Source organism: Rhododendron vialii, chromosome 10a (assembly GCF_030253575.1).
Source record: "Rhododendron vialii isolate Sample 1 chromosome 10a, ASM3025357v1".
Taxonomy (NCBI): Eukaryota; Viridiplantae; Streptophyta; class Magnoliopsida; order Ericales; family Ericaceae; genus Rhododendron; species Rhododendron vialii.
The window spans coordinates 13,684,909-13,710,785 of record NC_080566.1 but is presented as its reverse complement, the minus strand read 5'-3'; the positions used below and the strand labels follow the sequence as shown (position 1 = coordinate 13,710,785).

The window sequence follows — 25,877 nt, the reverse complement described above, 5'->3', positions numbered from 1 at the left end:
CTTGTCGAGACAAACGATTAGCCCCAAAAATTAAGATGAAAAGCTAAACAAAAAGTAAAAAGTATCGAAATAAGTTTCGGACTTATAAGTTTACAAGCATACAGATTAGGGGGGGAGATTTTTTAAAAATTGGGGGATTGGGCTTTTATTGTGTATTGGGAAATAAAATTCGGACTTTTTTATTTGTTTTTTTTTTGGCTTTAGTTTTATTGTTTTTTTTTAAAACTAATTTAAGTTAAGTCACTCACACTCCAATTTGTCAATTCATAACAATAAATATAGGTTTTCCCGTAGAATGAAAAATAACGCGAGTATATAAGTGCTTGTAAAGTGTATTTGGGTAGGACCTGTACAACTGCAGATTTTTGGTTATTTTACGAATAATTTTCAGTTTAGTAATCGCGAATGTTAGAGTGAATTGCATTCTCCGAAAAACTGAAATAAAGAAAACTAAAAATCATTTTCGTTGTGTGCTCAGTTAACAAGTTATTAATAAATTTGCCAGGAAATTAATCTTTTGCCTCTTTTTTTTTTTTGTGTGTATAGAGAATCAATTTTGCAGAAAATTATTCTATAACGAGAAAATTAACGAATTATCAATTTTATAACTTTTTTAGAGCATCTGCACCAGTGTTTTTGTCATTTTATCCTTGCCATTCTCATTTCTAAGCAATGAATAGTGTCATTTTGCCAAAAAAATTTGGCAAAGATGCTACACATATGTAAGTCATTTTGTCATTCTTATTTTTTTCCCTCTTTCAATAAAAAATATCAACTTTGCCATATATTTTCTCTTAGCATTTGCCACATTTGAGAAAATTTTGAGTTCATAGTTGTGGGCAGATAGTTGCCATTTCTTTTTACCATTTTTTAAAAATAGCAATAAATTGTGCCAAATTTAATAACTGTGCCAATGCTCTTAACAAACTAAACACTAAAAAAATGTCTTCCAGAAAATGAAAAAAAAAACACAAAAAAACTTAACAAACTAACTAAACACTAAAAAAATGTCTTCCAGAAAAAGAAAAACACAAAAAACACAAAAAAAAATTAATTTCCCTCTGGACAACTGAAAGTTCCCATCAGTGATGTTACAGTTTCTTTCTGGGGGCGCCAGAGAATGGTTGGAGAGTCTTCTCCTCCCTTCGTCCCCCCGCTGACTTTCCCTCCTCCTATAGGTCCAGAGTCTCTCTCTCTCTCTCTCTCTCTCTCTCTCTCCACTCCCGATTCCCAAATGGCAACGCCGCCGTCACTTCTCACCGTCGTCCTGATCCTATTCCTCACCGTGCTAAACCGGTCCGTTTCCTCCTCCTCCTCTCCGTACCTATCTGGACTCATCCAAGCCAACGCCCTCGTACTCCCACCGCCCCACGGCGGCGCCGACAACCGCCACGTCATGTTCCTCCCCCTCTTCCTCTCTCCCCCCACCTCTCCTCCCAACTCCTCCGTCGTATACAAGTCACGCCGCCAACTCCAAGGCTCCACGTCTCTCCGCCCCATCGCCCACATGCGCCTCCACGATGATCTCCTCCTCAACGGGTACTATATATATAATTCGGGAATACTTAGGCCCCGTTCTTCCTAAATTCTTGTTTTGGTATTAATTTCATCTTTTCTGAATCTTGATTAGATAGGAAAGTCTAGTGGCGCCTCATTCTTTACTCAGGAGCCCACCTCACTTGTATCAATGGAGTAAATAATACTGTGTCAGTAGCATTTTATTAGATTCAGGTTAAAGTTTTTTAATTGACCATTCTTCTGCTTGCGTCTGAAAATTACAAAATTACAACCCAAATAAGAAAGAAAGTTTACTGAAGATTGTCTCGTCCACAGTTTTATACTTTTCTTATCACTCTCGTTGAAACGAATGATTAAATCCAAAAATTATGAGCTCAGTAAAAGATTATAAAAAGTAAATAATACTGAAAAAAAATACCAGAGCAAAAAATTAGTAAGAGCATGCCCTAGAATTCACCGGTAGTGAATCTCAGTACGCATTCGGAGCTGAATTTGTGTAGCTGAAAGTTTTTGGATTGACCATTCATCTGCCTGCATCTTAAAAGTACAAAATTACGACCAAAAAAAAAAAAAATTCACTGAAGATTGTCTCATCCTTTTATGATATTTTTTTTTTTAATTCTATGGTCCATGTATTTATACTTTTCAGATTACTCTGGTCAAGATGATTGATTAATCCAAATATTGTGAGCTAAATAAAAAGTTACGAAAAACAAATAATACTGGAAAAAAATACCAAAGCCAAGTTTAGTAAGAGTAGGCCCTTGAATTCACCGGTAGTTAATATCAGTACGCATTCAGAGCAAAATTTGTGTAGTTGAAAGTTTTGTGTGAGCTGAATAAATTGGTTTGTTGCAGTTACTATACGACCAGGCTTTGGATCGGAACTCCTCCGCAGAAATTCGCTCTTATAGTTGATACGGGGAGTACCGTTACTTACGTTCCATGCTCTTCTTGTGAGCAGTGTGGTAGGCATCAGGTGAATCATCTGATCTCTGGCTGTTTTAATCAATTTGAGCCTAGGATTAAATATCGATTTGCATGTCTTGTTGGTAAAGATTCTCATTGTCTCCATAGGCAATTGAAAAGTGCATGCCATTAGGATTTCGAAATTGTAGGGGCTAAATAGTTGCTCTGTTTGAAAGTTTGTGGATATGTGGTGTTGGTTTGTGTAATTGGAACGGTCTTGGGGGAATGTACAACAAAGCTCAAACACTTCCCAATAAGGAAACACAGAGACATAACCAAGTGGCTAAACTTCTCATGAAGAAGCTATACAAATTAGAAGACCTAGAGTAGAAACAAAAATACAAAACCCTGGTGGCCCAAAAGCCTTGGCCGCACAAGAAACAATCTCTCACAATCAGGAGAGGCAGGAATGGAAGAAAGGGGGGGTGCAAAGGGCTAAGTTCTTGTGGTAATATACTACAAGGGGTTTGGGAGGGATATGGAGAAGAGGAGGAGGAGTAATTGGCTTGTAATTTTGTATACTTAGTTTTATTTGGTTCTGAACTTTGAGCATTGAACTTTGTAATTGGCTAGTTATTTGGTACTACTTGGTTTTATTTGGTTTGAACTATGAACAATGAACTTTGCATTATGGATTGACTATAATCAACTTGCTATTAATTTTGGTGTCATCCACTTCCTTTCCAGAACTTATTTTCTGCCAAAGTGTAATTACAAGCTTTTTGGTTTCATATATTATTATACCCTCAAACACACCTTATGCATATTGTGTGGATTTTTCTTTTCTAACTCTTGTTTTCTCAAGATTGAATCCTATTGTGTGTTCACCAGGATCCAAAGTTCCAACCAGAATTGTCCAGCAGCTACCAACCCGTGAAGTGCAACATTGATTGCAATTGTGACACTGACAGGGTGCAATGTGTTTATGAGAGACAGTATGCTGAAATGAGTTCTAGCAGTGGTGTGCTTGGCGAGGACATCTTGTCGTTTGGAAATGAAAGTGAACTTACACCCCAGCGTGCTGTTTTTGGTTGTGAAAATGCGGAAACTGGCGACCTTTACACTCAGAATGCTGATGGCATAATGGGTTTGGGACGTGGAGATCTAAGTGTTGTGGATCAACTTGTTAACAGAGGTGTAATTAGTAATTCTTTTTCCTTGTGTTACGGTGGAATGGATGTCGGGGGTGGTGCAATGGTTCTTGGTGGAATTGCTGCCCCTTCTGACATGGTGTTCACCCTTTCGGATCCTGGACGCAGGTATATTTAAGGAAATTCTTCTTATGGATACCAAACTCAGTTGTTTTTCAGAAAATATACACTTGATGCATCTAACACATTTACTCTAGTCTCGGGATGGCAACAGTCCATATTATAATATTCGGCTGAAGGAGATAAATGTTGCTGGGAAGAAGTTGCCTTTAAATCCAAGGGTTTTTGATGGCAAACATGGAACTGTTCTGGATAGTGGTACTACATATGCTTACCTGCCAGAAGAAGCATTTGTAGCATTTAAGTCTGCTGTAAGATACGCTCTTTTTCACAGCTTTTTTATTTGTTATGATTGAATGATCCTTATTATTTGGTTTACAGCAAATACTTCCGGGTTGAATCTCTTCTGGAACTCCTTTTGAGTCTCTGATATTTGTTTGTGGGGCAGGTGGGGGTGAATTAAAGAGCCTGTCAAGTGTATTTTGGACCGACTCAGTTTTTATCTTTGGGGTCTATGATGCTATATAATTGAGAACTGTTGTCTTAGACAGTAGAGGCAATCAGATAAGTTAGGTCCTCAGGTACGGGGTGGTACGAGTAGAGTACACATCTGGAGAATGTATTGTGTGGAGTATGTGTTATTATATTTTATACTCATCCGTGGATCTATATGTAGTTATACTTTGACGTATGTAGGTATGTATGCCGGCCGAAATGCAAGACCTTGAGGGAGAGTGGGGAGAGTGGGCCTTGCCACCTTGACAAACGCTCCAACTCTAACGACATAAGAACAGAGGTATCCCTCATGAAGTTCATGGATCGTTTGAGCTCCTTAGGAGGCATCAAACCTAACGGTTTTCCTAGCTCTTAGTCTCTACCTATGTTTCATGGATTTGGTTATGGGTATCTGGTACGGGTATTTATCTTTGTCAGACTCAGCTAATTATAATGCTATGAAGCATAGAAGGGGACATGGAACTGGGATATGATGCAATTGGATACACAGTTGTCATTTCATCTAGAAACATGAATATGCAAATGCCTAGGCTATCGTTTGTTAGTTTTTGATTTACATATTTCTCAAGAATGGTGGTAAATTATTATTCTAATGCAAAATACTCGTATTTAGCAAACAGGTGTTAGCAGCCTTAGTTTTATGTCAGCGTGTCCTACAAAAAGTTCATATCAGTATCAAGTATAATCTTAGTATGAAGGCCACAGTTTGCTTCCCATTTTTCACTTAAGTTTTAAGTGCAAAAATTGTAGAAAAGTCCTTGCTTATTGAATTGTTGAAATCGAGTTTTGTGGATCAAGACAATACGGATGCCAGTTCGAGAAAATAAGAGATAACAAATGGTAAGTATTAGGTAACTATTCATGAGGGGCTAACAGGGGTCTTTGTGCGCCTTGGTAACTTCACTTGTTTTACTTATATTTTAGTACCACCTGGTCCATTTACTTTTTGTTTATTGTGTTTGATTGTTTGGTGTATTTGTATGCAGATTATGGCAGAACTCCATTCTCTCAAACAGATTCCCGGTCCTGACCCAAATTACAATGATATTTGCTTCGTTGGTGCTGGAAGGTTGTGCCTATATTGTTTGTTAGTTTGGCACTTTGATAACTATTCTTTGTCTGCCAAATGATGCTTAATTTTGATGTTTACTTCAGTGATGTCTCGCAACTGTCTAACACATTTCCAGTGGTTGACATGGTATTTGGCAATGGACACAAGCTGCCACTGTCTCCTGAGAACTACTTGTTTCGGGTAAGCAGATATACTACTTAAAGCTTGCCTTGCTGAAACAAGTTTAGTGGGCTTCCGTCTTCCTTGCAACTTTTTATTTGATATGTATGAACTGACTATTCTCTCTTCGCTTTTACCTCATTTCACGTCGGTATAAAGCACTCAAAGGTTCATGGTGCCTATTGCTTGGGGATCTTCCAGAATGGAAAGGATCCAACTACCTTGTTAGGAGGTATCTTCTATGCCAAATCCTTTTAAAATTTTCACGTATGTCCTTATGCTAAAATTTTTGTATTTGACCTTTTGTTTTGAGCTCTCTCTCTCTGTTAGAGTTGGTATGTTTTTAGTAGCATGGTTCTAACATAGTGCTACAGCGAAGCCTTTAAGAGTATCTTAAGGAAATATCCTCTCCTAGGGTGCAACCCGTCAATACCAGTGTTCCATTGTGTCAATCCGTTTCGTCGTAGTTTTGTTGTTAGTCAAGGAATTTGGATAAAAATTGAGATAAAATGGGCGAGTAACCTCAACCTCAAGAATTATTAACTCCAGTTGGTATGGTATTCCGAATCTGTTAATCTGTTTTTGATTTTTGCAAAAGTAGAAAACAAAGTATGCAATATTTATTCAGTGTCACTTTATAACCTCTTTATAATAATTATTCAAAATAAAAAGTTCTGCTAATATGTTTATTTCCATTTAAAGAGTATATAAATGCTCCTTCAGGCATTGTCTGCTCTACCCTACACTCTTCTCTTCACTCTTGCTCCCTAACCCTCACTCCCGCTACCGCTTCTTCTTCGTGCTACTAATCTCTATGGGCTTTCTCAACAAAACACAGACTGTTTACTTAACGCAGCCTCCCGAGGACACCAATCTTGAGTCAAAACCCACCCTCAAAAACATGCGACAAAATTCGTCATATGGGCCTTGAAGTTTAATCTTTGTTGTGCAACAAGGTGTAGGGCATCCACTATAATCAGGAACTAATATGATTTTGTTAATAAATATAATTTTTTATAGGAATCATTGTCCGCAATACTCTTGTGATGTATGACCGAGAGCGTAAAAAAGTCGGTTTCTGGAAAACAAATTGTTCTGAGTTATGGGAAAGGCTTCAGGCCATTGCTCCTCCACCTCCTGATAGAACAAACTCAGATGGATCACCTACAATGGCTCCTGCACAGCCGCCGCATATTAGTCCGGGTATGATTAGCTGGTAGTTTTTACTAACCTTGTCATATTCATTCTATTTAATTTCAGGATTGTCTAACCTTTGTTGTGCTTAAATTGAAAGGGAGCTCTTCTGATATAAGGAAGAGCATAGCCGTGTAGAGGGAGAAATATATGCAGCAAGAGCAATCACCGAAACAATACAAATAAGAAAACTCTTTTTCATTAGATTTATGAACAAAATAAATAAAGAAATTGCATGCATGTGGCCATCAGGCTCAACCCTATTATATAGTAGCTACAATACAAAACGTAGCAAGGCTGTATAAAATTAGGAACTAAACCTGATTCTTTTATAACAAAAACCACGTTAAAATAGGAAAACTGAACCAACTTAAATCTCAGTTCAAAAATAAAAACCCACTTAAATCAGGGAACATAGTAATTCTAGGCAACCAATAGTCAATTTGGAGTATATTTATGAAACTATTTACTCAAAATATTCAAGTTAAAATAAAGACTACTTGATATCATAGGCTCCCTAACTCGAGTAAAAGTCGCCCTTGAAATGCAGTTACTCAAAATATTTTGAACTTGCTCCACATATGCATTCACCTTGCATATCATCTTTCTTTTTATTTGCATGGTGGTTGTTTCATGCTTTAAGCAGGTGCTTTGGATGGAAAATAAGTTTATTGCAATCTAAAACTATTTTACGCAGCTAAAAGAGACAAATCACATATGTTCTTTGATAGCCCGAATTTACACTTTTTTTTTTTGCTAAGCACCTGAATTTACACTTTCACAACATTGATTAGACTATTTGCTGACTTATCAACATGTGGAGGCTTGTAGACTCTTGTACATATTAGAAGTTTTTGACCATTCAATGCGCATGATTTGCTAGTTTTATCCCAACTGAGCTCAATCTGCGTCTTGGATTTCAAAGGACATCAAGCACAACTTTGTCAACATTTTTTATACCGTGATTTCCCTTTTTAACGGAGTGAGATTTATTGTAATGGGATCTTCGATGTGCAGGCGAACTTCAAATTGGACTCATAACATTTTACATGTTGTTGAGTGTCCAGTATGGATATCTTAAGCCTCGCATTACAGACCTTGCTCACGTTGTTTCCCAGCAGTTAGATGTCGATGATTCACAGGTAGCTTTATCTGGGACCATTTTATATCAGCTTAATATTGCAGATTTGATCTGATATTGCTGCAATCTAATTGTTGATATCTAGCTTGTCACTCAATATCAGAGTCATTAAGTTTCATCCTCACTCTGGGTGTCTATTATCTGAATGGTTTCAGATCAAGTTGTTGGATTTTACTGCTAAAGGAAATGATTCGCTTATACAATGGGCCATCCTGCCAGCAGGATCTGGCGAGTACTTTACAAATGCCACCGCAATGGTGAGTTTGCATTTTAGAATTGTATGGTTTTCTGTTCAATAACCAGTACCATCAGCTTAGTAACTATGCTAATTGGCAGAGTATTATTGCACGATTATCTGAACATCGTGTCCGGCTTCCTGATGACTTTGGGAGTTATCAATTGGTTGGATGGAATATTGAGCCTCCACCGAAGCAGTAAGCTCTTGTTTAAATCTTGTTCTCTCTATATTTTCTCCTTATGCTTTTATATATGGTTCTCTCTCTCTCTCTCTCTCTCTCTCTCTCTCTCTCTCTCTCTCTCTCTCTCTCTCTCTCTCTCTCTCTCTGTGAGTGTGTGGGGGTGGTGGGTTTTCTTTTTTTGTCCGGGGCACTTGTTACTATCAGTCAAGGTTGTCAAATCGTGAATCCAATCCAGAATCAAAATGGTCCTTTTCCGAATCGTGAATGGCTACGATTCGGTCATGATTTCTACAATGCATGGAAACATTTGATTTTTGATTAGGGTAACAAAAATATATACTAGAGTGAAATATTTAGATCTAAATCAAAATAAGCTTCTTCTGGATGATGATTAGATAATAATGTGGAGAGTTAAAAAGTACAAAACAAAACCTTATAAGGTCTATAGGGTGGTTGCATTCCATTTATATTTATCATTTTCCATCCACTTTCGTAAAAAATCTTTCTTATTACCTATAATTCTATCCATACAAGGAGAAAGTGAGAAACATAGACGAAAGATTGGCATAGAACAATTCTGAATACCTTAAAAGAATTGTTTGAACCCTTTTCTAATAACTACAAAGCAAAAAAAGAGTCGAAAATGAATTCAGGAAATTTTACATTAATCGACGAACGATTCACCGATTCGCATCTATTTCTGATACAGGCAGCCTATTCGTATGGATTACCCACCGAATCATATCGAATCATACGATACGAACGCGAATCGTTCGATTTTAACAACTATGCTATCGGTTACCACACCTGGAAGAGAACTATTGCAATAATATGATAGGGTTGTGTTCGTCGTGAGTTATCGAATTTTCTATCGATTGCATTACCAACCTATGGTGTATGCCTAAAAACACACACAAATTCTCTATACGACACTTTTGTTCTAGCTGTTCGGCTCTAGGCAAGTTGCTCATAGAATTAACTAATTCAGTTACAGGAAGCGAGGCAGTTGCCTTCCTTGTTCTAGCAGCTAAGGCAGCTCGGCTTGCTGCTCTTCCTTTTTGGGAGAATTAAGCCAGGCATTAACAACCCGATCTCAATGTCTACCCAACTAGTTGTATGGGGTGGGGTGCTTGCTGTTGGATCTTCCTGTAGCTTCTGTCTTCTCCGCTACTTTCTCGAAAGAAGCCACTCGTGTAACATCCTAATTTGAAATAAAGCCGCGAAGGCGTGTCTTAAGACTCAGTTGCCTGCCACTCCAACACTCAAAAGAAAAAAAGAGAAGCTGTTGTGACACAGGTGTATCGAGGTGGGCCGTGGATTGAGCAAATCACACGCAGTAGCTTTAACCAAACCATTTTGATTCAAAATAAGCGAGTTCATATTTTTTAATTACTTTTTTTTTTATTATAACAAAGGGTGAATTTTTAGATATAAGAGATACTGTTGCCTCATTCCATCACGTGTTTGGACTTTGGACTGACAATTGTCGATTGGTGGTGTCAGTGAACTGCTCATAGAAACCATAGGAGGTTCATTGTTATTAAGGCAATCTCAGCGATATTTACCCATTCTATTAAAACAGTCTATCTGGTGTCTATTAGCTCCTTCCATGTTCCATCACATATGCCTGTGTTGTGTATATTTGCAAATATTATTCGGGGAGATTTGGTGATGGCACAAACATCTTATGATGCATGTCTTACGATTTTTTTTCCCCATATTGGCCTTTCTGAACTGCTGCAGGACTTGGTGGCACCAGCCTTACATGGTTGTGGTTGTAGCAATTGTTATTACCCTAGTTCTTGGATTGTCTGCTTCCGGTTTATGGATTATTTGGAAACAAAGAGACCAAACACTTGTTTCATACAAGCCTGTTGATAATCCTGTTGATTCTGTTATTGCCGAGCAAGAACTCCAGCCGCTACGAACCGAAGTTGCCATGGCCTGATGAATTGTGCATAGTATGGTGAAGCATTCAACTCTTTGACAAGTCACGATGACTGATTTCTGCAAGAGCAGCTTCAAAATTTTGTCAACGGGATCCATACGTGCAAACAAACCTTTTCATGGCTTTATTTGATGTTACATTAGCTGGGCTACAACTATAAAAGGGAAATTGTTCACATTTTTCTTTTGTGGGGTACAGAACTACTTTGGAAATTGTAAGACAGGCATTGAATCAAAGGTCTCACCAATAAGTCAAAATTTGCGAATGGTTCTTGTTTGTGGTTCGATCATTCTCAATGTTCGATCAAATCTAGTCACAGCTAGCAGATGTGAAATGCTCTTAGTGCTGTATTCCTGTTCGAGGATTCACAGGAAAACATACTGCGACGGACAAATTATTTTACAAACTAATGTGGCATGTTATAGGCCTTTATTTGTTCATCATTCGTGTTAAAAATCAAGTTGATCACATATCGGCAAAGTCTTGGTCAATTTATATTTGTCTAGAGAGATGAATGGTCAGCCTCTAGCCATCTATTTCTCATGTAACATATACGATTCTTTCAATTGGATTCCGATGTCCGATCAACCTAAATTTTTGCACTGACGATATGCAAATTGTGACCTTTAAAATGGACGGCTTGAATCATCAAATAGAATTGTGGTATGTCTAATTTTGCGGTATAAGACCACGTGAGCAACCATTACATAAGTTGATCTCGATTCCGACTTTTTGGTGAAAGTATCTAATTTAAACTGTATGGAAAATCTTCTCATTCGCGATTATGATTTTCGAAGCTCGGCTCAAGTGGCAGGCGGGCCGGGCTGTACGTTGGGAAAATTTCGGGTTCACTTTAACTTATCTTTTGCAATTATTTATGTATTTTCCCCCTTCAACTACCATAGCCTGTCACTTTTACTTCTCTTTTACAACTATTTATATTTTGCCCTCTTCAACTATCGTGGCTTGTCACTTCATCACCTTAAAACACATCCTATAGAAGGAGATTCTTTGGATGCTTGAACTAAGGTGAGTTTCATGCCCACTTTTGATCGTAGTTAGTCTTCTTTTAAGGCATTCTTAATGGGATAAAATGGGTACACGTTTTTCCTTGGATTGATCCCCTAACATGTAAAAGAGACATTAAATTGGGAAAGTTGTTATGAAGAAGAACTAAGACTTTTGAAACACTGTATGATAACTTAAGAACGAGTAATGAGGAGCTGGCAAGAACGCTTGAGGAGCAAAAGATGCATAACCAAGGGTTGAGGTCAAAATTAGCAATGTGATGCTAAGGAAAGGAACTGCAAAACCGTAGTAATTATTGTACTTGTTGAAGCTATTCGTATGCGCCGTAAGTCCCACAATGAAGACACATTATAACCTTATGAATTTGACGTGAGTAGGGAATATAAAGAATGTGGAAAAATATAATAATGACTTTCCAATTTCTTTGCAATTTTTTTCACATTCCATTATATGTCATAGCATTTTCATAATTACAAAATGAGCCATCAACCGCTTACACCCAGACATGGTTCACCATAATCACAATAGTTTAAAACATTCCAGCCATAAAAGGCACAAAGAAAGTGTACTAAGGACATAGAAGAAAACCAAAACATGGCATATGTAGAGGTTGAACCCTTGAGTTCTAGGTGTTAAGGATGGCCCTTGACCTCCAAGAGTGCTTGAAGAGAACATTATGCCATAGCTTTGGTTACCCTGCCTTCCTAATGCATGTTTCGCAGGTTGCTCCAACCTAAATCGTGGTGTTGGTTTAGTAACTGTGGCAAATATGGCATCACCAACTTATCTAAAAAATAAAAATAAAAATACACACACGAGCCTTCCTATAAGGGCGTCCACACAGTGTTAAAGTGTAGACGTCCCCTTTCCCGATCGAATTTCGATGATTTGAGCCACTCAATATGTTTAGAACGTGAATTTAGGGGTACTCGCGAGAAATCGGCAAACAAAATGACCGAAAAAGGCTCCATCCAAGCAGTTTTTTTTTTAACCGTTTAATGAAAACTACTCGGATGAAGCCCTTCCCAATTTTTTTTTTCTTGCTGATTTCTCGCGGGAACCCTTAAAATCACGTTCTGATCACATTAAGCAGCTTGAATCATCGAAATTCGATCGGAAAATGGGAGCTCTACACTTTGCAGTCTAAATTCTCAGTGGAGCTCAGCTATAATGATGGTGAGCACGACAGTGGTGACCCGATGGTGCTCGGCGGTGCTGATGAGGTCTATGGGTGGTGGTGAGGAGGTGGTGGTGTTGAGTTACGGTGGAGGTGGTTTCGGTTGTGAAGAGGTAGTGGGCTCGATGATCGGTGGTGCAAGGTGGTGGTGAGCGGTGATAAGGAGGTGCGTTACGGTGCCATTGAGGATGGGTCGGTGGGGAGGGGGGAGGAGAAAGAGGAGGAAGAGGAGGAGGAGAGTTATGGTGGCCATGGTGGAGGAGGAGAGAGATTCGATTGGTAGTGGTTGTGATGTAGTAGTTGCAGGGATAACGTTTAAACTTAAAAGAAAGGGCAATTTTGTCCAGTCAAAAATTGAAGCTCGGCTTGATGTTTTAACAAAAAGAATGGGCTGGACTAGAAGTGTTTTGAAAATATGAGGTGGACTGGGCATGTTATAAAACCCTATAATGGACCTTACAACGATTCTTTATTTTAAAACTCCCCAAAGTTGGTTTCTTGGTCCCCAAATGGATAGACAACTTGAAAGCAATAAATTATATTTTCCAAAAAACAAGGAGATTTTCGGGCTTGCAGCGAGCGGGCGTGCTGAGTAAAAATTCATAGGCCCAAGCCTGGCCCACAAAAACTTCGGGCTGGGCTAGCTTGCCCGTTGGATGGGCTCGGGCCAAGCAATAGCCCGCCGGGTCGGGCGGTCGGGCTTCAAGTGGATTGCGGGCCTTCGGGATAAATGATGACCCTTAATTCCAGCTTTACGTTTAGAGTTTGGGTGTTTCGATATGTATTACTTAATTACTTTTGTATCTCTTATTTGTTTTAGAAATTTTATCGGTATATTTGTCTATTTCTTCGATATGTAATTGGATGTTAGGTAATACCCGTTATCCAAATGGGTATGGGTTCAGTGACTGTTTTTTTTTTTTTTTATAGGCAATTTCAGTGACTTTTAAGTATCCCCAATTAGATATGGGTATGAGTAGGGAGATGAGCATGAAGCTTGGGGATCGGGTATGGAAGGAGCACCCCAATTCAAACCCTACCCGTTGTTATTCCTGTTTGGCTGAGATTTTTGACTACTTTGGAATTATAATTGTGTGTGAACGTGTCAGAAAAGGCTTGTAATTATCCTTTTCAGATTTAACTTCTTTAAAGTCAAACTTAATCAGGCGATTGTGTTGTCGATTTAATTACCTCAATGAAGAGGATTTCTCCTTTGAAGTATTTAAATGGCACAACGATTCACGAGAAATTCAACAACCAAAAAGAAACAAGATACCTTGATAAACTCAAAACAACTTGCTTTCTAAATGATTTACCAACTTTGAAAGAACAAGAACATATTTGTTTACACCCGTTTTTTGCACCCAGTCCTAGGCAAGTGTTGGAAGGTTATTTAATTATCTTTTAATTAAATTGGGCCAAAGAATAAAGATGGATCGGGTTAAAATTAATGGGCCAACCCTATGTTGACTGGGCCCAATTAATTTTAGTTTGGTTCGGGCTCGAGTTTGGAGGTTTTGGGCCAATTTATAAAAGAATTCGGCTGGCCCAAATGTTGATATGGGCTAAATATGTTAGTAGGCCATTTAATTTAATTAAATGGGCCATTACCCAAGAGTCCCATAAAAAGTGGAAGGTGGGTAAATGCTTAGTGTCTTGCAAATAGTCGCTCATGTTGATCCACGGAAGAAAAGGAAACAAGTTGGTGAGAATACTTGCCACATGGCCATTTGACTTGGTCAAATGGCCCACTACTCTTTGATACCCACGAAAAGAGGAAAGATGGTGGCCCATTACTCTTGTTTAACTTCCAGTAACTTCTCATGGTAAAAGAAAACATGTGGGTTTTTCTTTTAAACCTCCAATAACCACCCATGATCCCACTAAATATGTTAATGGGTAGTTACTTGGGACTCATGGCAACATCTAAGGCCTACTCGGGACATATGGCAGCTCATGGTGAAGGCGGAAAACTTGGCCCAGATCTGGACCAGTGCACTATTTACCCATGATCTTTTGTAACTTCCAATAACTACCCATTACCCCATGATCTCATGAAGGGAAAGTTACAAAAGACACATGGCGCCATGAGAAGAGGACAACAAGCCCCTTACATATAGAAAATCGAAGACCCTTGGCCTATAAATACTAGAAGACAAGAAAAAAAAGGGTCCCTACACCAATCAAGCTCAACGCTTAAAACCAAAGCCTTCCCAGCGAAGCAACTATCTCTATTTTCTCACCCTCACTCAATTACTTCACCAAGTAATTCAGGTTTCTATCTCTCTTGTATCCCAACTTTATTATTACGAGACATAATAAAGTTATTCATATCTCTCTTCATCCCTTACTTTATTATTACGATATAGTAAAGTAATTCTACGTTGTTACTTTCTTTCCTACACGGTTAGGAAATTATTAAGTCCTCGCACGAAGAGGCAAAACCACGGACCTTCACTGCAATCCAGCCCTTAGGTTTGCAGCACTATCGCCCTCTCAGATCTAGAAGTCAGAACAGGGACGCTCAGCCCTTTACGTTAGACGCGACAAGTCTTGGCACGCCCGTTCAGTCCTTGAGCCACCTCGCGCGCGCGAACATATTTTTGGCACGCCCGGTGGGACCCTAATCGTCTAAGGGTTTTATCATGGTCAGGAAGCCGTAGCAACAACCGGATCCACCCATCCCGAATCCACCACAGAGTCTTGAGGGAGTGGCAGTCGACGTGCCATTACTCGAGGAAGCTGGTCCTCAGATCAGCGCCCAAGATCTTAGCGACGCTACCGACAGTGTCAAAAATTATATGTTCATGGCAGGACGTGAGATCTCCCACAACGTTACGCAGTCAATGTCGCAATCGTTCACTCAGTCCTTGGAACCTCTGACCATAGCAGTCAACAAAATGGTTGCTACGCTTACAGAAAGGCTACCGCTCGCTCCTCAGCAGCAGGGCTTTCCACAGTTTGGTGTCTTTGGCAACGGTCAAGACCAAGCTGGCTTATTGGGGGTTCCTCCCCCTCCTCAGACATTTTATCATGCCACTTCGTCTAATAGCCCTGCACTCGGGGTGCAAAAAGAGAAGGGAGTCGTGATTGGAGGAGAGCTTCGACGCCTCCGAATAACGATCAAAGGTTTATTTTGGTCGAGGACCAAAACAAGTTTGACAAGTCTGACAAGACAGACAGAAGGCCTTTGCAAGGAGGCCAGGGCTCTGGAAAGGACAAAGGAGTTACACATACTCCTCAAAGCTCTGATACTCGGGGGGCAAGTCCAGCCCAGAACCAGCAGGCACAAGAGGCACACTCACAGCCGCCTCATGAGCCAGACCTAGTCATGGGAAGGGATCAAGTCTTGAACCTACTCCAGGAGCAGTTAGGACCTGGTTTCAGACCTTTGGGAAGGCCAATGTATAGGAAGCCTCATACCGAGGAGGTGGACAATACACCTTTCCCAAAGGGTTATAGAGTCCTAGAATTTCAGACCTTCAATGGTGAGAGCATGCAGTCGACGGTGGAGCACATTGTCAGGTTTCAAGTTCAATGTGGAGAAGCTGGAACCATTGATGCACTGAAGTTGAGGCTTTTTCCCAATTCTCTTACTGGGACAGCCTTCACTTGGTACATCAACTTGCCACCTAACTCGGTGCAGACTTGGGCACAGTTGGAGGAGATGTTCCATCAGCAGTTCTACAGGGTAGAACCAGAAGTGACGTTGGCAAACCTGTCATGCTATCGTCAAACCCATCTAGAGTCTGTGGAGTCCTACCTCTTACGTTTCAAAACTGCTCGATTCAAATGCAAGATAGTCCTTCCTGAGGCCGAATACGTGCGTATAGCATTAAACGGCCTGGGCTTTGAAATGAAGAAGAAGTTTTATGGAACGGAGTTCAGAGACCTGTTCGAATTATCTTCTAAGGCTTCGCATTATGAGAAGTTCTTGGCGGAAGAGCAGGATAGGAAGACGGCATCCAAAGGGACGTATTACCGCTACCCTAATTACGAGGTTGCTGCAGTGGAAGCAGAGGCAGACCCAGACGTAGCAGTGGCTGAAATTATCAACAAAAAGCCATACGTTTGCAAGGCCTTTATCAAGATGGAGCCCACAAAGCAGTCAGCCCAGAGCTTTTTCAATAAGTCAGCCAGGACCTATACATTCGACGTGGGTAGGGCTGAAGCTATCTTTGATCAACTAATGGCCGACAAGCTGCTCAAATTTCCCTTTGGTCACAAGATTCCAACTCTGGAAGAATTGACGGGCAAAGAGTATTGTAAGTATCACAATTCTTGGAGTCATACTACTAATAACTGCATAGTATTTAGAAATGATACCAGGACAAAATTGAGCGGAGAGAGTTCAAATTCCCGGAGAAAGACAAGCAGCCCATGGGGGTGGATGGCAATCCCTTTCCTTCAGGGCTGAGTACAAATATGGTCTCCGTCAACATGAGGGACATGCCTAGGACTGTTCCTAGGCAGAAGATAAGTTTGGGAGCCCCTTCCAGAGCAGTCTATAAGTCCAGCCCGGGCAGGTATTGGGATCCTTATTATGATGAGGGTGATGTCAGGATTGAACGGGTTAGAAGGTTCGAAAAGCTGAACTCTTGGTGGTCCAGACCGTCAGGAGTGAAGAAACTAGAGAAACCAACTTGTTCCATGGTGTGTACAGAGTGTGGACATCATGCCAGTCCTAGCAAGCCAGTCCTAAAAAGCATTATTGTGGGAAGGGCTGAGCCAAGTCCTAAGGAGCCACGCAGGCCTAAAGGGAGAAGGGTTGTACGCGAATCTGTGTTCAACCGAATTCAGCCAGGGTTAGTTGAAATTGAAGATGAGCTCGTCAACTTGAGGATATCTGTTCCTTCCAGGGATAAATCAAGGGCTATGAAACGTCCAGTCACTCCTCCAGATGAGTGGCATAGGGTTGAACATCCAAAGTTTCCCTTTGAACCTCCACCTTTGTCCAGATCTCAGAAGAGGCGCCGCCAACGATTCAGGCAGGCAGCAAGAAGGGCTAAGGAAGAAGTAGACCTACTGGACGATCCCATGAATAAAGATGACCTCATGAATGGAGATGATCCAAAGGGGAAGACGAAGATGGAGATCCTAATGGAAGAGCCTATGGTCGAAAAACCTAAGGCTAAAAGAGTATACAAGCCTTTGGAAAGGACTATGAAAGAGGTTATCTTTGAGCCTCCTCCAAGGACTTTACCCCAGAAGCAAATCCCGTTCAAGAAGACGTACAAAGAGGCTGTTACCAAACCACCTCCAAAATAGGCAACGATACCCAAGAAACAACCTCTCCGGGAAAGAACTCTTAAGGAGGCTAGGATTCAGCCTCCACCGAGACAAGTTACTTTGCTCCAGAAGACAGCCCTTGAACCTAGAAAACCAGACTCGGGGGGCAAATCCAAGTTGAATCCACAGGCTAAGGTGTTTGTGCCTGGACAGGGGCATAACATGCAGTGCAACATGGTTGTGTTCTTACCAGCAGATCTGGAAGCCAAGGACAACACTCCAACAGCCATGGAGGGAGATGTTGTAAAGATGGGGCAGACAGCAGAGATCTTAAATGAGTCCTTCTCTATAGGACTGAATGGGCCTTCAGTGATCGTGCTGAAGGACGAGACCGAAGAGAAGAATGAAGATCGTGCGGCTAGCGTGATCTTTGAGAGGCCGAGTCCTACAATGAACAAACACATCAAGCCCTTGTACATTGCTGGTTGCCTTGATGGGATGCCAGTGAACCGTATCCTGGTAGACAACGGTTCAGTAGCCAATCTCATTCCTAAGGCCATGATGCAGAGGCTCGGGAAGACTGATCAAGACCTGGTTTCATGCAAACGCCACCTTGACTGACTTCACTGGAAAAGAGACAGCATGCCAAGGTATTTTGATCATGAATTTAACGATAGGGTCCAAGACCTTAACAACACCTTTCTTTGTTGTCAATTCACACTCTTCCTTCAATGTTCTACTGGGGAGAGATTGGATTTATTCTTGTCTAGCGGTCCCCTCAACCCTTCACCAATGTCTTATTTTTTGGAATCAAGACGACGTAGAGGTAATATGGGCTGACCGTAGACCATTCCAGGCCTTTACTAACCATGCCGAGGCCCACCTATATGATGAAGGGGTTGGTCCAATGAAGGTGGCAGGCCTTGACAAGTATGGCCGCCACAAAATAGCCCCCATTCATAACAAGAAGTCAACTGAAGAAGTGAAGGCACTTTTTCAAGAATTAATCGGTCCAATGATTACGGAGTCAAGTAGGCCGATTATAGCTTCATCCAAACACCCTTCTCAATGTCAGTAAGCCCTTCAGAAGCAAAGAAACATGTGGCTCTTCGAACCACATTGTCAGAGTTTGAAACCTATTTACTAGAGAAGAGGCTGATGGGAAGTCAAGAGTCTGAGGAAGATTTTTCGGCTTGTGCGGCCGAAGTAATCAACAAAGACGAAAACCTGGTTGAAGATCTTGATGAAATCAGCCTGGAAGACCTTGAAGCAGCCCCAGCCAAGTTGGATGATTTAAAGGCTGACGTGCAAAATCCTTTGGAAGAAGTTAATTTGGGAGATTCAGAGAATCCCAAACCTGTATATATTAGTCAACTTCTGCCAGAGGACGTGAAGGAAAAGTTCATCCAGCTCTTAAGGGAATTCAAGTCCTGTTTTGCTTGGACTTACGGAGAGCTGTCAGGTCTGTCTAGAGACCTAGTGGAGCACAAGTTGCCTATACAACCAGAATTCAGACCTTTCAAACAACTGCCAAGGAGGATGTCCAATAAGGTTTACTTACAGGTCAAAGATGAAATTGAACGCCTTTTCAATGCTGGATTCATACGCACAGCCAAGTATGTTACTTGGCTTTCTAATATTGTGCCAGTACTTAAGAAGAATGGCAAGGTCAGAGTGTGTGTAGACTTTAGAAACTTGAACTTGGCTTCCCCAAAGGACAAGTATCCAATGCCAGTCGTTGATCAGTTGGTAGATGGAGCTTCTGTTCACAAGGTCTTGTCCTTCATGGATGGGCATTCTGGTTACAATCAGATCTTTATCGATGAGGCCGATACGGCTAAGACCGCTTTTAGGTGTCCTGGAGCCCTAGGAACCTTTGAGTGGGTCGTAATGCCCTTCGGCCTAAAGAATGCTGGTGCTTCGTTCCAGCGAGCAATGAACGCCATATTTCATGATTTCATTGGCCATTTCATGGAGATCTACATTGATGATATCGTGGTGAAGTCTCAGTCCTATGATGAACATTTGGAACACTTGAGGAAGTCTTTTTTGAGGATGCAATAGTTTGATTTGAAAGTAAACCCCTTGAAATGTGCCTTCGGAGTCTCCGCAGGCAAATTCCTTGGATTCTTGGTCCACAACAGAGGGTTGAGGTTGACAAGAACAAGGCCAAAGCAATCATGGAAGCAAAGCCTCCTACCACCAAGAAGGAGTTGCAGAAGCTCTTGGGTTCGTTTAACTTTTTGAGGAGGTTTATCTCAAACCTAGCTGGAAGGGTTCAGGTCTTTTCTCCACTCTTGAAGCTGAAAGACCATGACGTTTTTGTTTGGGAGGCAAACCATCAAAAGGCCTTTGATGAGATCAAAGGTTATCTAGCAACGGCTCCAGTCCTTATGCCTCCCATCAAGAACAGGCCGTTGAAGCTCTACATCTCAGCAGCTGAGGGCTCTATTGGAGGCCTCTTGGCTCAAGATAATGCTCAAGGAAAAGAACAGGCGGTTTATTACTTGAGTAGGTTGCTGACTCCTTGTGAAAGGAGATACACTCCTATTGAAAAGATTTATCTTGCCTTGTACTTTTCAGCAATAAAATTGAGGCACTACATGCTTCCTGTTTTGGTTTACATTGTGAGTAAAACAGACCTAGTTAAATACTTGCTTTCTCGGCCAATCATGAGAGGCCGAATCGGCAAATGGTCTTTAGCTCTAATGGAGTTTAGTTTTCAATACGTTCCTCAAAAGGCTGTAAAGGGCCAGGCCTTAGCGGATTTCCTTGCTGATCATCCGTGTGTGGATATCGGCGATGAGTCCGAGTTAAATCTTAACGCCCTCGAGATATCACTTACTCTTTGAACACTGCTCTTTGACGGATCAAGGACTCAGCAAGCCTCAGGCTGTGGAGTAATTATTATTTCTCCTCAAGGCCTGAGGACTGAATGGTCCTTTCAATTTGATTTCCCATGTACAAATAACCAAGCTGAATACGAAGCAGTTGTTATTGGCCTTGAGATCCTAAGAGATCTAGAGGCCAGAGAAGTAAAGATTATTGGGGATTCAAACCTTGTGATCAATCACTTGGCGGGAACGTTCAAATGCTAGAGTGAGGGCTTGGCTCCTTATTATATGGCAGCAGTGCAATTAATTCAAGATTTTGATAATGTAACTGTCAAACACGTTGCAAGGAGTATGAATACTGAAGCCAACAGCTTGGCTCAGGCCTCCACAAGTCTGAAGCTAGCTCCAGAAACAATCCACAAGATCATCACAGTCCAAAAAAGGTTGTTACCTTCTGTTAGAAGGAGAGGTTTAGGACTGGAGGTATTTACTTATGACTTCACAGGTGAAGAATCAGATGATGAACCAGAAAACGATTGGCGTACACCTATTATTTCCTTCCTAAAGAGGCCTCATCACAGAACTTCTAGGAAAGTAAGGAGAAGGGCTATGAGTTATATCCTCATGGGCGATGAATTATACAAGAAAAGCTTTGAGGATGATTTACTTTTAAGGTGTTTAGGGCACCCCGAGGCCATGAGGGTCATGAGTGAAGTCCATGAAGGAATCTGTGGCGCCCATCAATCTGGAATAAAGATGAGATGGCTAATTAGAAGGTATGGATACTATTGGCCAACCATTTTAGAGGATTGCATTCGTTTTTCTAAAGGATGTCAACCATGCCAAGCTCATGGCCCAATCCAGCGTGTTCCTGCAGCTGATTATCATGCTGTGGTCAAACCTTGGCCATTTAGAGGTTGGGCCCTTGACGTAATTGGAAAAATTTATCCGCCCTCTTCAGGAAATCATACTTACATCTTGGTAGCCACAGACTATTTTACTAAGTGGGCAGAAGCAGTGTCATTAAAGTCTTTGGATCAACAAGAAGTAATCAAGGTGATCAAGGAAAGAATCATCCATAGGTTTGGACTACCCGAACACTTGGTTGCAGATAGGGGTACAATATTTATGGGAGAACAAGTAGTCAACTTTGTTGCCCAGCAAAACATCATCATGTCCAACTCCACTCCTTATTACGCACAAGGAAACGGCCAAGCCGAGTCCACCAATAGGACTTTGGTCAATATTATAGAGAAAATGGTGGAAAATAATCCAAGGGCTTGGCACGAGTTACTCCCTGAGGCCTTATGGGCTTACAGAACCTCAAAGAAGGAAGCCACCAATATAACTCCTTATATGTTGGTATATGGGCATGATCCAGTCCTACCAATGGAGGTAGCAGTAAAGTCAGCAAGGACAACATATCAAAATGGCCTCACTCCTGCAGATTATACTCAGGCCATGCTGATGGAGCTTGAGGACTTGGACGAGGTTAGGCTTGCAGCCCTTGATCATATGTTGGTTCAGAAAAGAAGAGTTGCTAGGTCTTATGACAAACGTGTAAGGAGAAAGAGCTTTACTGAGGGTGACTTGGTTTGGAAGGCAGTCTTCCCCTTAGGGGAAAAGAATCCAAGATATGGCAAGTGGTCTCCAACCTGGGAAGGACCGTACCAGATTGCCCAAGTCCTTAGAGGTAATGTTTATCTTCTTATGGACCTAAATGGCGGTTTATTTAAGCATTTAACAAATGGAAAGTACCTAAAGCATTACTATCCTACTATGTGGGAGATGAGAGACTTTGGAGAAATTCAATCTACCAAACCATAAAGAAATTTCATGGCAAGGCCTGAACGTAGGCCGTAGTACTTACTATGCAAAATTCAAAAAGGCCTCAAGTTCAGGCCGCCTATCATTAAAACCAAACCATTGCCTTGGCGAATTAAAGGAAAGTTCCAAGCCAGACAAGAAGCAGATTAACTAATTATTACAAACCAAAGTTCAAAAGTAAAGTTTTTGAGGTTAAGACCTACAGAAGGCCTTTAAGACTGCTTTTGAGGTTTGCCCACGAGGTGTCAAGGTTGGCAAGCCGAGCTTCCAGCGTATCCCGCTGCCCACGAAGGCCTGGGACTTCTTCAACCAGGAGATTCAGCTTCATTTTCTGGCTTTTTGATCCAGCCTTCAATTTTTCATGATGTTGGGCCAGGATTTTGGATTTCTTCCGAAAGTCTTCCAGTCGGCCTTTAGCTAGTGCCAATTGGGTTTTGAGATCTTGAATTTCATCGGAGGTGGCAGTGATGTTTGCTTCATTGACATTGATATCTTCCTTGAGCTAATTCCATTCAGAACTGAATTTGGTAAGCTCCATATCAACCAGGTCCAATTCCGTCAACTTGGCATTAACCTTGTTAAGCTCGTGGGTGGAAGAATCATGAGATTTGATCATGGTAGGAAATTCTTTCTGGAAATACTGAAGGGAGGTCTCCTCCGTACCCAAGGCCTGGGACTTCACCAGCACCTCCATGGCCTTCTTGATACTCGAGGCTCGAGCTGGATGGACAATAGCCTTGAAGTTCTGTAGAAGGGCCATCCTAAGAGCTGTTTTGGCCTCAGCAATTTCATCTGGTGTAAATTGAGATTGGGAAGTTGATCCAAGACCACTACCTGAAGTACCAGAATTGGCCGCTTTCAACAAGTCCTGAGTGGACTGAAACAGAGTGTCCAGATCTTCTTCTTCTTCTTCCTTTGTTATGATGACAAATCAGGTTCGACAGGAGGATCAGTCAAAGGAATAGGTTTGATTGCTGGAGAGTTGGGCTTCTCTGGAGTCGTAGAGGATGCTTCGTGTTCAGGTTCCTGGTGAGGCATACCCAGCCCTTTGTCTTCTATCTTTGTCTCTTCTTCAAAGTAATCATTAAGTTCCTTGGGGTTAAAAACAAGAGGGGTTAGATGATAGTAAGGGGCCATGAATGCTGAAGAGGACATGTCACAATACATCCTTACGATGGGATTGCCTTCTGTGGCAGACACGGTATTTTCAGAGTCAATTGGAGTAGGTTTTTTCTTCCTCAACCTCTTCCTAGTTGGAGCAGAATCAGCTTGCCATTCCTTGATCTTGGAGGTGGCCTGTCAAAAGGAAGGGGATTTAGCAAAAGGTTTCAATGAGGCCAAGGGCAAGGCCAAGAAGAATACAAACCTTCTCCAAAAGGTCAGACTCAGGAGAACTGTTTTTGGCACTACTCCTTGTTCTACCAGCCACAGTGGTCTGAGAGGCCTGTGAGAAGATTTAAGGCATAAGTAATGAACAGAAGGAATAAAGAGATGCTAAAGGAGTTTTACCTCTGGCGCCTGCTTGCGTGCGAGCATTTTAGTCCTTTTGGGTTTCTGTGGGGCAATATCAGCGGGGGTCTCATCGGGGATACTCTCCGGGCCTGGAGACGAAGAAGAGATTAGCCCAAATGTTGATAGGGTTCAAGAAATTTGCAACGGCGAAGGTGTGGGTCTTACCTTTTCTCTTTATGTTCAAAGATGGAGAAGGACTGATCTGTTGCAAGGGCATGGTAATGCCAGGCTCAGGCACTCCAGCAGGTTGCGGCAGAAGTGTGGCCAAGACCTCCAGGTAGGGTTTGACGAAATGCATTCTTGTGTAACCTCCCCACCAACTATCAAATTTGGCGCCTTTGTCAGTGCGTTCAACATAGCGATGAAGGGCAAAGGCTTTCCTGAGCTCAGGGAGAGTGTTCCTGACCCTTTCTAGGTCCTTTGGTTAGACCACCAGCCTGTCAGTGAAGTCCTCATTCAAGGACTGGTATGGAGGCAATGGAGTGAGTCGACAAAGGCCGAACTGTCTGGCAAATTGAGCTGCATTGTAGTATTCAACTCCACACTTATAATTGGTGGGAGTATAGGCCATGCCATACATGAGGTCCCTGGAAATCAGAAAGCTGCTCCAGATCTCGAAGTGGTCATCAAAGTCATCACCCAAGTTTGAGGCTTCTTGTTTCAGCCACCAGGGCACTGTGTCCCTAACAAAGGGCAGCCAGTTCTTCCCCATCCCAGTGAGTTCATGGTAGAAGAATTTGAAGTAGGTCCCGAAGGCGTATTTAGGGCCGTGAGCATCAGTGTAATGAAAGCCGTAACAGGTGTGTTCTGACTTTTTGTTCATGGGTGGGGCAAGTTTAGGAAAATAGGACCATAACCATAGGGTCATGACCCACAGAGGTCCAGGGGCAAAGATAAATTTGTTGCTTATCAGTTCCTTCATACCACGGTAAAGATGGGCTAAGACCAAAGGGCCTAGTGCCAGCTTCTGCCCAGAAGCTAGGGCACAAGCCAAGTCTATAAAATTCTTGGTGACTCTATTCGCAGAAACACAGAAGATAAACTTGTTTAGCCAATACAAGAGGAAGGCCACGTGTTCATTATTCTCAACAGGTCCCTTTTTGGCATAATGGTTAATGAAAGGGGCAAGAGACAAGGGTTCTTTATATTCGAAGTAAGGAGTTTTTTGTGACAGAAAGTAATTGGCCTCTGTCCCATGGGGATGGAGGCCTGTCAGGAAAGCCAAGTCCTGAAGAATGGGGCTCATAAGGCCTACCTTAAAATGGAATGAGTTTGTGGTAACTAACCAGAATTGAGAAGCAGCCAGGAAGAGATTTTTGTCCATATCAATAAGTGATCGACTGAGCAGAATGGCGTCTCGGATCCCTATTTGCTTCCACAGATCACCCTTGGCCTCAAGCATTCGATCAAGCCACTCTACGTACTTGGCGTCAGGTCTGTGCCAAAGGCGATTGGGAATATCAGAGTTGAAACGATTCCAGTCAAGGGATGGAGATTCAAAGGGAAGGACTTCCTGAGCCAATGGGTACATCGGGGCAAGTTGGGAGGGAAACCCTAATTGAAACGCAGGCCCCAACCCAACTCGATCAACATTTGCAATGACCAGGACGTCGTTGGTAATCGCTATGTGCTCTTCGTCAATAATCTTGCGAATTTGGATGGCGAGGCTGTTGGGATTTGGAGGAGGAGCATTAGCTTTGTGGGTCGCCATCTCTGGTGCAGATCAGAAGACTTGAGTGAAAGAATGACGGTTTAGGGCTTTTTTCTGGACTTCGTTCGTGCAAGAGGAGAGGAAGCAGAGAAGATGTAGAGAGAGAATGAAAAGAAAGAATGGAGCTTTGTGGATGGCGGCACAATTGATGCCGTTGTTTTTTCCTTTCTATCTCTATCTCTTTGATCCAGATTGAAGAAGCAACTCAAGGGTTGGACTCTTGATTGACGCAAAAAGTCCTGACGGTTTGAAAAGCTGCATGGCAACCAATGCACGGCCTGGGGTGATGGCACGTGTCCCTCAGGCCTAAAATGGTGATAGTTGTTGCTATCAACAGGACTCCTTAAGGGGTTGTTTATCTCGGAAACTGTTGAGATTCAAAATGGAGAATTCAAACCCAATTAAGAGACG

At 41.7% G+C, this 25,877-nt stretch overlaps 2 protein-coding genes across 2 annotated transcripts; one reads left to right on the top strand and one right to left on the bottom strand.

Annotated features, from left to right (window-relative positions):
- The first annotated feature begins 1,089 nt into the window (after positions 1-1,089).
- Positions 1,090-10,412, top strand: LOC131303877 (protein ASPARTIC PROTEASE IN GUARD CELL 1-like). The gene is made up of 12 exons (XM_058330938.1): positions 1,090-1,539; positions 2,377-2,497; positions 3,319-3,746; positions 3,853-4,009; positions 5,201-5,283; positions 5,370-5,466; positions 5,605-5,677; positions 6,466-6,648; positions 7,657-7,781; positions 7,936-8,037; positions 8,117-8,214; positions 9,943-10,412. Exons 1-12 carry the CDS (start codon positions 1,121-1,123, stop codon positions 10,145-10,147), a joined length of 2,091 nt encoding a protein of 696 aa, XP_058186921.1. The 5' UTR covers positions 1,090-1,120; the 3' UTR covers positions 10,148-10,412.
- A 13,767-nt stretch (positions 10,413-24,179) lies between these two features.
- LOC131302908 (uncharacterized) lies at positions 24,180-25,466 on the bottom strand. Its single transcript, XM_058329699.1, has one exon. The coding sequence runs from the start codon at positions 25,464-25,466 to the stop codon at positions 24,180-24,182; it is 1,287 nt and encodes a 428-aa protein (XP_058185682.1).
- Positions 25,467-25,877: the final 411 nt, after the last annotated feature.

What these genes read in the sequence shown, in the direction of transcription:
- LOC131303877 (XM_058330938.1), top strand. Translation starts at nt 1,121, where the DNA reads ATGGTTGGAGAGTCTTCTCCTCCCTTCGTCCCCCCGCTGACTTTCCCT. An exon ending in CTTTCGGATCCTGGACGCAG is followed by an intron (nt 3,747 to 3,852) that starts GTATATTTAAGG and finishes GGATGGCAACAG; the next exon opens with TCCATATTATAATATTCGGC. An exon ending in TCCAACTACCTTGTTAGGAG is followed by an intron (nt 5,678 to 6,465) that starts GTATCTTCTATG and finishes AATTTTTTATAG; the next exon opens with GAATCATTGTCCGCAATACT.
- LOC131302908 (XM_058329699.1), bottom strand. Translation starts at nt 25,466, where the DNA reads ATGGCGACCCACAAAGCTAATGCTCCTCCTCCAAATCCCAACAGCCTC.